Source organism: Triplophysa dalaica, chromosome 9 (genome assembly GCF_015846415.1).
Source record: "Triplophysa dalaica isolate WHDGS20190420 chromosome 9, ASM1584641v1, whole genome shotgun sequence".
NCBI lineage: Eukaryota > Metazoa > Chordata > Actinopteri > Cypriniformes > Nemacheilidae > Triplophysa > Triplophysa dalaica.
This window is the reverse complement of record NC_079550.1, coordinates 4,190,707-4,204,626: the sequence shown is the minus strand read 5'-3', so window position 1 is coordinate 4,204,626 and position 13,920 is coordinate 4,190,707. Positions and strand designations below refer to the sequence as shown.

Sequence of the window (13,920 nt, the reverse complement as noted above, 5' to 3'; positions counted from 1 at the left end):
TGTGAGACACATTGACTGCTTTATATTTAAGCATTTGGCAGATGCTTTTATGCAAGATTACTGTATATGATGCTTTTTTGTTATTTTGGACTGTTAGTTCCCATATACTTTAATTGACCAGAACAGTTGGAAGAAGTTTGACAGGTTTGGAATGACAACAGACCAGTAAATAATTACAGAATATGTTATCTATTTTTACGTGAGCTGATCTCTTTGCTCTTGAAGTTGAGGAGAATATTAAATTGATGTGGATAAAATATAGCATAATTAGAAAACAGAGTTTGTCTTTAAAATGTTTCTGTATCAATTTGGTAAAAAACAGGTGTTACAGAGTTGCGTTAAAGTTGTTTGGTCAACATTCAGCACCACGGACAGCGACACATGAGATGAAGTAAGGCACTCGCCATGTTCTAACATCAGCCACGCGCGGTTTATGTCTTTAAAGAAACCGATGGAGGCATCGGGATCCGTCTGTCAGCGCCAGAGGACGTAATGATCACGAATGGCCAATAAGACACAACGTGCGCGCGATCCGTGTCCCGCGGAGACCCCGCTGTCCCGCGCAGTTAGGAGTCACAGGAACGAGCCTAAAATCAATAAAACAGCATCTCGTTTGTTGAAATGATCATATTTATAGGTGAGCCGGGCTGGTTGTCCCAAGGTTACTATATTTTGTCAAAAATGTACAGGTTCAAATGTATTTATTTTACTCAACGGTCATGACACTGGATTGCGCGTGTTAGACACACGCACCTCGCGTTTAATCTATGCGTGGCGGCTATTAGCCTAAATATTTATACTTAAAAATAAGTATGTAAACAATGTTATTAATAGAGATAAGCGGAAAAACTTTCTACATTTCTGCAGTAGCCTATCAGTATATTTACCACTGAGAGTAGCCAATTTTCAGGGCGTTGCTATGCTGTTGCTAAGGCGGACTTACATTGCATTCCTACCCTTGTGAAAATGACTCGTTATAGCCTAAAAGTGTAACTTGAAAGAAATGCCTCGCGTCCCGCCTATAATGCCAGCGTACACGATTTTTTCGTCAGTTAAATCGTCCGCTTTGGTGAATTGTAAGTATCTGCAACCTCCCGTCAAGAAGACTGGATTTAAGCCATAATTAACACAAACTCCACAGGACGAGTTACGCACCGAAGTTTAATATTTAGGTATATGAGTTCAACAAAACCATGAACCCATAACAGTGATGCATATTTGAGCAAACACCACCGAAAACCTCAAGACCTGGGAGCCAAAGAGCGCAGAGAGAGAGAGAAAGAGCGCATGCCTCTCTCTCTCTCTCTTTCTCTCTCTCTCTCTCTCTCTCTCACCCGCTCTCTTAGCGTTCAGCAGTACGGACAGACTCTTCTCTTCTCTCTCTTCAGTGGATACAGCGGGGAACAGACGGATCGCCTGTAGGATGGATTGTTAAAACTACCCTTGCGAGAATATTCATCTGATCCTTTTCATTTACTCGCCGTCACACTCTCTCGTGTACACCCCATCCATCCATGTGTCCGGACGGGTTCTGAGTCGGGCAGAATGCGGATCCTGGTGCTGATTCCGCTGCTGTGGGTTCTTAGTGAGGGGGCTTTCCCCAGCAGTGTCCAAATCGGTGAGTTTAACATGCATGCTAGATATATATATATATATATATATATATAGATAGATAGATAGATAGATAGATAGATAGATAGATAGATAGATAGATAGATAGATAGATAGATAGATAGATAGATAGATAGATCGATAGATAGATAGATAGTCCCATTTGAGTGCAACAGTTTTTATGCCGAACTATTGTTTTGGCTTTGCTCCTGCACTTGGCATCTTGATGAAATCTTTAAAGGTTTCTATCACCGTTTTCAAGCAAAAGGACCACAGCCGTAATCAAATATGTAAATGGGCAAATAGTGAACTACATTGATCTAGTGTGAGAGACTAGGATGCATTTTCAGTCACATCATCAACACCGTTCTTGTTATGTTATGTTATGTTATGTCTACATTATAAACGGGTTGAATAATTTACAATACCCTCTGTACACCTAGGTCACAATAAGAAGAACAAACATTACAAACCCAAGAGTGCACATAAGGTTACAAATTTTACATGCACCAAATGATGAAGAAGTCCAAACATTCTCACTGGTGTCTTAAAACACCAAAAAGTTGATAAATTGTGCTTTGAAAAACGAGGCAATTAAACGTTGGAGGGTTTTTGCATAATTGTCATTGAGGTAAATGATCATAGAAAAGTTCAGAAGCATTTATTATGCGTGCATTGCAAACTGATGTTTGGTTTAATGTTGAACGTGAGTGTTCGTGAGTTTTACTGGTGTTTGTGTTTGGTCCACATACTGAAGGTGAGTGTAAATGAGGAAGACTGTAATCTGAGCGCATATTGATTATGTCTTTGTACTTTTGGTCTTCAGTTCTGAGGATCACTGCAGTACTCTGTCAAACCTTCTTCCCTCCTGACTCTCTGAAGTTTAACATTTCATCAGACTCACAGCTCTGTGTCCAATTAATATCAACAGAACACTACGGACGGATGCCCACCTCGCTCACACACAGGCATTCTCTCTTAGCTCTTGCGGGATGTGTCTTGTGTGTGTGTTCAGTCACTGCATTGCTCATTGAGATGGAGAGTCTCACGCCATAATGAGATGCGGTCGCTGACTCGCGCCTTTGACGGCACTGCCGATGAAGTTAATACGCTAAATACAGACACACACAGTCACAGATACACGCACGTTCCATATGCACGAATCCCTAACTTCCATGACATGAATAATGCTTGTGTTGTCCTCGCACATAATAGGATCTCATAGAGAAGTTAGCCAAAACGTCCATCAAAAGACATAAAGAGAGAAAAATTGGAGAGGATGTGACAGAACAGAACGTGACATCCGCCCTTGCCAAGACATGCTGCAGCATCAACACAGCCACAAATAACAAAAAATGATTGCGATGCTTACAGAAACAGTTAGCTAATAATAAACACTCATATCAAACCTGTAAGACTTCATAACTAAAAACCAAATACAGCCAAAAGAGTCAGAATAATGATGACATATACAGTGTCCCCTCCCTCTCGTCTTCACACTTCTCTCTTGCTCTTACTCTTTCCAGGTGGGTTGTTTATAAGAAACACGGATCAAGAATACACGGCTTTCCGTTTGGCCATATTCCTACACAACACCAGTCCGAATGCAACGGAGGCCCCCTTCAACCTTGTTCCTCACGTGGACAACATCGAGACCGCCAACAGCTTTGCCGTCACCAATGCCTGTGAGTGAAACATGTCAATCAAAAGTTGTGTGTGTTGGGTCAGTCAAACTCAGTTGAGCCAGCTGTATTTATAGTGAAGAGTTACATGGAAGTTGGCTTTCTGAAGAGTGTGGTGTTTTTGACCTTTTGGCCCAGCCACTGGTGAGAGTTTGGGTTACAGTAACAGACAGTGGGCGAGTAGTTGTCTGTTTCTGTATTTCTTCATGGCTTTGCTTGTTTGCTTGTTGTTTTAGTGCAAAGACACTTTTTGTTTGGTCAACACATGTTTCTATACAAACCCAATGTTGGGCAAGTGACAAACACATGTTGGGATGTAAAATGCTGGGTTGTTGGGCCACATTTAAACCATTTTCTGGGTTAATTTAACCCAATGAATTGTGTGCTCTGTTGAAACACTCTGTTGAAAATATAGTGTGTTAGTGTTTCCTTCAAATGACTGTGGCATTAATCAAGATTCATTATAAATCAGGTAATGTCAACAATGTTATGTTTACCCTTAGCTAACTTGGATATACTTGGATGGCAAAGAAAAAGCTGGTTGAACTGAAACATTGAAACAAACTCTTGTGTTGTTACAAATGACATACTGACACAGAATTGAGAAGTTTGCGTTCACTGGTCTACAGTATTTCTGAGGATTTCTAAGTCTGTTTTATTACTTTTACATATTACAGTTTAGCATCCACCATCAGAAGCAGGTTAGCCATTGACTTCTGAAGAGTATAATTCTTAAAAAAAGAAAGTCTAACTCATTCAATGTTGTGAATTTTAAGCAGGACCAGTTTTCTTAGACAACGGCATACATTGATGCAGAAAATGAAGCCTGTGTATTTCATGTGAAAAAAAAGACATTTTAGTTCTTTAAAGTAACTGTTAGAAAACCATTAACTGGTGCCTAAAAGAACGCAGGCGCGAATTCACTTATCTGGAGAATCACTGTGTAGTTTATTTTACTGGAATATATATCTCATGATATTAAATTCCCTATGAACTGAAAGTTCACGCTGCAATTTCTGAAATTCATATTGTAGGTAATATATAAATAAGTAGCTTTTAAAATAGATGACTTGGCTCAAATAATAGATAATAAGACTTAAAAAAATTGTATCAGCATACTCTTAAGGACCACTTTTGTCTTAAAGGGATACTTCACCCAAAAATGAAAATTCTGGCATCATTTACTCACCTTCCAATTGTTCCAAATGTGTACACATTTCGATGTTCTGATGAACACAGATAAATATATTTGGAAGAATGCTTATAACCAGACAGACCCCCCATTGACTACTCCGTAATGTATCTCTGTTAACTGTACATTATTCCACCATGATACGCAACTGCAGTCATGCCATCCCTGGACTGGGCATATGCCTACCATCAAATTGATAGTGTAATATCTGTTTATGATTTGGTAATCGATTGTCTATAACTATGAATGCTGGACAGCAAAAGGTTCTGGGGCACTTTTGACCACCATTGTAATTTCTCCTACTATGGGAGTCAATAGGGGGGAAAAACCTTTTTGGGAATCTAGCATTCTTCCAATTATCTTTATATGTGCTCATCAACAAAGAGATGTATACAGATTTGGAACAATTTGAAGGTGAGTAAATGTTGAAAGAATTTTTTTTTGGGGTGACCTTTAATGGTTCCATAAAGACCCTTTATCAACCAAAGAAGCTTTCTGTTTCACAAAAGGTTATTTGCCGGAAAAAAAGTTAAACGTTATAAAAAAGTAAGAAAGACATGGTTCTTTTAAGAGCAGGGAACCAAAAATCCTACTGTAGCACTTTTTTTAAAGAATGATACCATAAAGCAATTTTGAGCCATAAAAATAATTATTGGTAAAATCAATACAGAATCTTTACTTTCGAAGATTTATGACAGTTTTTACAGTATGAGTGAGAGAGGTACCAGCAGAGTTGAGTCAATCCCAGTTTAACCTCTCTCCTGCTGGCCACTAATGTCTCGCTGAATGCCCAGCCTGAGTCTGCAGAATCTACTGCTTCAGTGTGTGTGTGTGTGTTATCTCCGCCCTGGCCTCCCTCCAACTCCTTTGGCCCTCATCAGCCTCGCAACACTGACAGCTTTGGGACGGTGTGTGTGTAAGATAGAGAGAGAGAGAGAGAGAGAGAGAGGTGAAGTTAATCGTTTCCTGCTCGTCTCCTCAGGCTGTAGGAGAGAATACTGAGTTTCCTCTTTTATACTAACACACCTTTATCCGAGCGCTTTAAAGCACCGAGCAAAATCAATCTGTGAATGAGTTTAAGCTGCGAGAGATGCAGTGACGAATAGAATTCCTTAATGAAAGGGGAGGAACGGAGAAATTATGGGAATGATATGCTGTCCGATGCAGGAGGACGGATGGAGGTGGACAGAGAGATGAAAGAGAGAGATAAATGAAGGGGCGTGTTGTGACCTTTGTGTGGAAGTAAATGTTTAGAACACACGCTGTGTGTGTGTATGTGTGTGTGTCTGTGAGTGAGAGAGTGAGAGAGAGAGATGAAACAGTAGAGCAGTAGACTGATAGAAGAGAAGAGGATAATGTCAACGGAAGAAGTTTAACATTTATGGTGGAACTATCATCAGACCGTTGAATCAATACTGTCAAATGCCATAAAATAAACATGTAAATTGAAACTGTCTTCAATAAATATTTATTATGAATGATTTTTACAGTGCTTGGGACTACTGTATCGAATCCTTTAGCATTCAGGTTATGACATGTTTTAAATCCCTAAACCATAAATATGTAAGTGCATAAATAAATAAAAACTTCTGCAATTAATTCTCCAGTTGAGTCACAGAGCCAGAGGGAACACCTCCACCATTGTTGGCTGTGGCTTTGCTCTCTTGTTGAGTGACTAACACATGAACCTGTCTGTGACCTGTACTTGTGTCTTTACAGATGTGTGATAGTCATTACTGCACAGTATATACAGTATAAATATATATGCGTCTTGATGTTCTGAGATGGTTGAATAAACGGCTCATCTGACTCATTCGTTCAGTCGCCGGCAGCGATTGTCGTGGCGTTGCATCAGGATGTTTGTGCTCTCTTGTGATGTGCATTGATGTCTTGTTTGGAATGCGTGTTAGAATGAAGACAACATTCACGAGCCTGCGCACAATGGCCAGAAAAATGAATCGGACACGGAATGCCATCACGTAAGATAACCAAATATCCAAGTGACATTTATGGAAGTGCAAGAAACGTTTCAACTGTAACACAAAAAGATCAGTCAGTGCAAATGCAAGAGCAGCTTTGAAAAGCAAAATAAGTTCTCATCTGTAGTATTATTTGTTTGTGAAAGCCACTTGCCAGTGCAACGACCTTGAGATGTTTATACATGACACTTAAAGGGCTTTAGTACGCCCATAAATGAAGTTGTTCCAAACCTGTATACATTTCTTTGATTAGTTGATCACAGAGAAAGATATTGAAACAAATCTTTACAACTGTATATTATAAAGAAATTTATACAGGTTTGGAACAACTTGAGGATGAGTAATTCACAACAAAACATTGTTTGGGTGGACTATCCCTTTAAGTGTCTAAACAAAAAGACGGTATTTGCAGTATTTTCTTAGAGAGCACGAATGAAGTGTCAGAATTTGTGGGTTGAGTTGATGTGATGGATTTTCCTTGGCAGAATTGAATTTGCTCTTTCTCTCTCTGATGTTCTCAGCCACAAAAGTTCATGAAACTATAAATCTGCTCAAATGTTCTTTTTGAACAGCCGTGGGATTTTGAGTTGTAAATGTTTGAGTACATTGACATAGTGCATCAAACTCAAAAGAGCAAAAAACTCCAGTTTTCTCTCATATGTCTTCATACTTTTTTGTATTTTGTGGATGTGCCATTAAAGCTGGTTTGCATAGCAAGGATTTACGCTGAATGTCAAAAACAGAAAGAGGTATCATCATCTTCAGGGGCCTCATTTATAACGCGTAAGCATGCAGATTTGATCGTAAGTGTGCATACGCAAAATCCACGGCAACGTTCATATTTATAAAAATGGTCTTCGATGTGGAAAAGGGCTCAGCGCCACGTCTGTGGTCTGAGCATACGTAAGCACTTTTGCTTCTCTGAGTGCTGCAGATTTTTGGAAATATAAGCCATTCCTGCCGCTTGTATAAGATTTGGACGTTGACAGGCGCTCTTTCATTTATCAATGACATTAATTAGACATCATTAAAAGATGGAGAGCTGAAACTGTTCAACTGCGCGCAATTTTACCATCATTTGCAATTTATGGATCTCACATCTGATAGAGAGGCATGAATCACACGTACGCACTTTGAGAAATGATAGTAAAATCTAATTTAGGATGGTTTCTACGCAACATTTTTAAATAAGGCCCCAGGTCTTTTGTAGTGCTTCTTTACATACAGAGCAGTTTTAATCAAAATTCATTCAAAAGTGCCATCAAAGATGAGCATAATCATTGTCCATCACATAAACAGATTCATATATTGTTCTTCTTACCACTGACATTGTAATGGCAAAAATAGTAACAACTAGCTAGGTTCTCCGGTTTTGTCATGTGATGTTCGTCATACACACTATTATCGGACACATTCACACTGGAAGCATAACAAACAAACAATAACACGGAAGTAAAATGCCCGCAGCCACCTCACGGTCGACTGCCGGCCAAAAGAACATACATACAAACTTAAAACATTTGTCCGGGCCCGGTCCTCTCTCATCAGCAGACCCGTCGCTCGTCCTCTTATGCTCCCGATCTCCTCCGTGAGATATGTGGGACCGGTGTGCGCACAGCTGATTCAAACTATCAGTCATGCCACGTCTCTCGTCACGCCTTCCACACCACAATTTGCTTTGAACATTCTGACTTCTTGCTTTTATAAAATAAAATAGTAATTGTTTTACTGCAAAGATGTTAACAAACTTAATGTAATACAAATATTATAGATGTAGACAATATCAGAAACTGATTCAAACCGTTCTGAACTAAATCACATGTTAAACTCCAGATGTCCATCAGAAGTCACAAATCGAAACCAGTCTGGGTGTCTATGTTAACACGGTGTAGTCAGCATTCAGTCTGCATCTGTTGCCATAGAAACACCATAAGCATCATCACGATTCCAAGAAACTTTCTTCAAGAAAACTCAGAGTTTGTGCGGAGAGAGGACAGAAAACTGTAAATTTAGCTTGTGTCAATCATGGAATCTCATTGCGGTCCTGAAGTTGACAAACACATTACCAAGGAATCCAAGCTTTGTAAAATTGGCCTCAATGCATCAAAACTAAACAGATTTAGGTTAAATGTGCAATGAAAATTGTTTGGCTCCTGACTGTCTAAATAAAAATGTCACAACAGTTTCAAGGTCCTGATGGTCATAATAGAGAATGATAGTGTGTGTTAAGGTCATCCTTTAAATGACGCTTGGATAAACGCTCATCAATATTAACAACCTCAGAAAGCTGTCCTGTCTCTATTTCAATCTGTCTCTCACTCTCTCTCCTCTATGGAGTTTCAGCTTAACTAGTCAATGAGAAGCCAGAGCCAGAGGTCAAAGCCCTGCTGTGACCCTTTCTCGTGCACGTACATACACATCCACCCTGAAGACATGTGAAAGCGGCCGGTTATGATGAGAATCTATTTTTAGAGCTGAACTTTTGCTTTAATTCAGCCTCTGTGAGGGTTATGCGTATGGGGGACGGGCGGGCGGAAAAAGCTGTTTGTGTATATCGTGTGGACATGTAATTCTAAACACAAGATGTTTTTTAGACTGTACCTCAAGCAAATTTCTGCATGAACATTTCAGGGGAATGTTCAGCGGGTTTTATTCAGTTCACCATCATAAATGATTCAAAGTAGCTAAAGAAAACACTCTCATTACTGTGTGTGGACGTTTAACTCTAAAGGGTTTCTTTGTATTCCCTTTAGATTTTCCTTTTTAACTGTGATAATTGAGTATTTCTGAACATAATGGCATTAAACTATACTGTCAAATAATTATTTCATACACGTGAGCCTAAATGAGAGCAGTTTAACAATATTTAACCAGCTTTAAAAACAGCTTCCACACAAGAGAATCTCAATTATTTCTCTTAGACAGTAGTGAGAGTTAAGAAAGAGCAAACAGAATCTTTTACCTAGTCTCATGTCTGTCTCAGATCTTTCTCTTGAGAAATAGAGTCAGAAATCTCACAGATGTCTCTGTCATTAGAGGTTCAGAAGAGATGTCAACAAAGTGTGTGAGTTCAGATTTGTCAAGTCTGCCATTAGAAGTATAAATATTATTGAAGATCTCAATATGAACTATGAGCTTTGAGCTTTTATCATCAAATTTACTCAAATCCAGATTATTTGACCTCTACAATTTACATTAATTCTACACCTCATGTACTTTAAAATTGTCTCATTTGTTTCTGTTTTATTTCTCTAAGCAATTTCAGGAGAAACATCTGAGACTAAGTTGGGATTGAAATGATACAGAATGAGTAGAATCGAATCCAAAAAAAATCAGATTTCATTGGAATATTAGACCCGAAAAGATTATAATGTGATGAAAATCACACATTAGCCTACAGACACGTGCAGCAGGTACAAGACTAAACCTGTGTGTTACATCATGCCTACACTGTACTAGAACCCATTGGAACCCATTAAATTCTACATTTTGTCCACACTGGATGCGGCTCAGCGTGACCATCCCATTAAAACGAGCCATGCGTTCGTTGTAGAGACAGTGTTAAAATGTCTTTATGTAGCCTTCAGTATATGCGACAGAAAGTGTGTGTGGGCTATTACATGTGTGTATTGGTTTCCTTGGCAACATTATATAGCTGATTTGCTGCAACAGAAATAGTTTCATGACTCATTCTGTCCAATCAGAACAAAGATTTTTTATCTCTCTCATACACACGTTTGGGTAGAAAGTAAATTCTAAACCAATTTTATTGGAGTCAAAATGTACATTAATATTCAATAAGGAATTAAATATTTTAGTGATGAGTATATTTATCAAACTGGAGTAACTTTATTCTCAACATGGCCTTGAATTTGTTTTATGCAAAACATTTATTGCATAATAATAATTCATTACATTTGTAGCACTTTTCAGGGTACTCAAAGTGCTTATTGAAGGGGGGGAATAATTAATACATTAAAGACTTTCAAGTTTTTCACTTTATTTTTATTTAGTTCATTATGGCACCATCAAACACTTTCAATTGCATTGCTTTCCTGTTTCTGTGTGTTCATCAGTCTCTCTCTCTCTCTCTCTCTCTCTCTCTCTCACTCTCTCTCTCACACTCTTTCTCACTCTCTCTCTCACTTTCTCTCTCTCTCTCTCTCTCTCTCTCTCTCTTCGCTCTCTCTCATTCTCTCTCACTATCTCTATGGCAGTAAAACGCATATTCCATTAAGCAACTTTATTGGCAGTCACAGTAATGCCCCGTTGCCATGGTTCTGACGGACAGCTGTGTTGTCATGGTAATGAAAACAGCAAGTCACTTTGCTAAAAAAAGTGAAAACTCATCAAGACTTGAGCAGAGCTATGACTCTCAAGAAATGTTTGTGTACGCGTGTGTGTGAACATGTGTGTGTGTGTAAGTGCAGACAGCATTGAGTATGCAGATCTAATGCAAGACTTTGACTTGAACTATTGTGTGTCATATCAAACACTTACGATGGGTTACACACAACACCTGGATGACCTATTACGTTTGCCAAAATGTGTAATGCACAAAGCGCAAGCTGTCCCATAATGCAATGTGCTCAACATGACCTTTACTGTCCAGTTAGGCAAATATTTAGCATCTGCTTAATGTCACATTATTTCAATCGGCTCCCAAAATATGATTTTTTACAACAAATTGGTTTACAAATGCAACAATAACTCTAAAATATTTAATTTCTGCAATACTGGGCACCACTTGAATTAAACGTGCATTCATTGTATCAAACAAGCAATAGTGCAGTGCTGAACACAAAAAATAGTAGGTAGTTTACAGTATAATACTTCACAATACGCACTATTTCATTATATACACAGCCAAAGTCTATGATAATATGCGTTTTTCAATAGATTTTCTGACCGCAGAGAAAGGAGGCAGACGTAAATCGAGCATTACAGCAGCACAACAGACATGCTTTTAAAGACAGAAAAATTGTCTATATCTTTTATTTTTAGTTGTGTTTTATTTAATCAAACTCAACAAAGTCGTGTCACACGTTTCATCATGTTATAAAACTGTAATGTTTGCTTCTAAAGACCAGACCGAGGTCCATGATGTCTAACATAAAATCTGTAACGAAGCAGTTTAATACCAGTCTCTCTCTCTCTCTCTCTCTCTCTCTCTCTCTCTATCGCTCTCTCACTCTCCCTGTGTGTGTGTGTGTGTCAGTGCACTGATGTGAGTTCACTCTCTGTTTGAGTGGGTGGTTAATCAATCCCATTCTGACCTGTAGACTCAATGTCTTCTCTCTCTAACCACATAGTTTCTCTCTCTCTCTCTCTCTCTCTCTCTCTCTCTCTCTCTCTGTCTGTGATTAATAGCCCTGTTGTCATTATAGTCCCATTGTGATTTTATTAAAGTTAACTGTGTTTAGAGTGCACCTCAGACACCATCAACTGACACACGTGTTTGGTATGCTGATATCAGTGATGATGTCACCTTACAACTAAAGGACGTGAATGAAACTATGGAATGTGTTGGAACCATAGACTGAAGAAAATATGGACGGAGTGTCTGTGACGTCACCCGTAGGTTTCTGAGGAGTTGATTTGAAGCATAAAGTGGGCGCAGCTGGCTTTCACCATCTAAGAAGCGTGTCATACCAGATAATCGAAAATGGGCATAGAGGCGAGACGTGGTTGGAGCTGGTGCGTCTGGTTGCTAAAACCACTTGTCACTCAAGTGGCCACGCACCTAATTTGCTGAATTTTAAGGCTTAATATAAGTGTAATGAGTAAGTTATAAAGAAAGTCACCCTCCTCACAGTTGTCTTGAAGGGTAAATTAGCTGTATAGATCAAAATAATGTTTTGTACCAGGCTGTAAACATGTTTCTTCTGCTGTATAGTTACCCATTTTAAAATTGGGCACACTAAGATTCTGCTCTCTTTTAGAGCCAGTCTCTAGTGGCCAGTCGATGAATTCCAGTTTGGAACACACCAGTAAGGCGTAGTACGAACACAGTTATTTTTGTGCTCACAACCTGCTTGTTGTGTTGTAGTGGGCAGCCCTATCCACACTGTAAAACATAATGCATCCCATAATGCACTGCACTCAACTTGACCTTTAATTTACAGTGTAACAAACAAACCAGATACAAAATCAACTGTTTATACTGCAAAAATGAATGCTAAGATTGTAGTTCATTAATATTTAATAAAAATACATAAATAAAATAATTTTAAACATACTTTTACTGAAACTTTATAATTATGCTTTTGTTGAAAAAACTAATAAAACGGAAATAAACGTAACAAATAAAAAAAATCTTTGGATTTTCCCCTTGCTTTAAAACACTTTAAGTTTGTGGTTCACATTTTATGAACACACATCATTAATGTAAAATAAAAAAAACTTACATTTAACTCAGAAATTACATTTCTTTAAAAAACATTCTTTTGCTCTCATGTCTCTGTCATCCTATCATTCATTGCGCTGTTTCACTGTTCACATGCAATCTCTCCTTTGCTCTGTGCTCAGTTTGCAGAGGACACATCTGATTGCGTTTTTTGAAGAACACGGGCATGGTGTTGAATAGCTTATAGATTTACAGAGATGAAATGATAATCAATATTTATCCACTTGGACATTGTTTCTATGTGTCAATACTTTTTTTCTATAATTTTCTTTTCCTTTTTTGCACTTTGGGAAGTTTCTTTACTCAATCCAGTTTGGACTGTCAAAGAGTGATTGGTTTACATAATAAATAAATACATATTTATTGAACTCGTTTAAAATGGTAGACAAAAGTGAAACAAAACGATTTAGATAATGACTTTTTCGTTATATTTTTTATTATTTATAACGTTTTATTTTAAAAAACTAAAATTGGTGTCTCTGGCAGTCCTAATGGGGGTCAGTCAGATATCTGAGAATCATTCATGTCCTTGGCACCAGACAAGTTATTGTGACAAAGCTTATAAGTGTTCTGGGTTTGGTTAGATCAGTAACTATGAACACAAGTCATACTGACACAAACACTAGTGAGAATGGGCTGCTTAACACAATCAGACGCACTTATATCTGAATAATTTATGGCCATCATTAATTCAAGCTTTTTTTTCTCTATAATGTTCGAGATATCTAACCATAACACGTGACTGTTCCAAGAAACTCAAGACTGAGAAATCGCCTTCGGATTTCAGAGCTCAGAGCAAAAGAGAGTCCAACATCTCATTATGGTCATAAATGACATCTAACGGTTTTAATAAGTCATATAATACTCAAGCCGTGTCCCAGATTTTCTGCTGAGGACTTGGCAGTTAGCAGTACACGAGAACACACGCTTGTTATGGCACCAATGGCGGCTTTTTAAATCTATTTAATGACATATTTTTTTGCCATCTGTTCGTCGAAGACTCAAACTTGAATCGAGTTCGTCCAGCGATACATTCTTGAAGATTTGAGA

The 13,920-nt window shown here is 38.3% G+C and overlaps 1 protein-coding gene across 3 annotated transcripts in view; it reads left to right on the top strand.

Annotated features, from left to right (window-relative positions):
* The first annotated feature begins 529 nt into the window (after positions 1–529).
* Positions 530–13,920, top strand: part of gria4a (glutamate receptor, ionotropic, AMPA 4a) — a 66,400-nt gene continuing 53,009 nt past the window's right edge. For all 3 annotated transcript variants that reach the window (XR_008907463.1, XM_056756439.1, XM_056756438.1), the window contains exons 1-3: positions 530–637; positions 1,389–1,618; positions 3,138–3,296. Coding sequence is in view for 2 of the 3 variants with exons in the window: in XM_056756439.1 (XP_056612417.1) it covers positions 1,546–1,618; positions 3,138–3,296 (232 nt within the window). In the remaining variant the exon portion in view is untranslated. The remainder of the gene's footprint in view (positions 638–1,388; positions 1,619–3,137; positions 3,297–13,920) is intronic.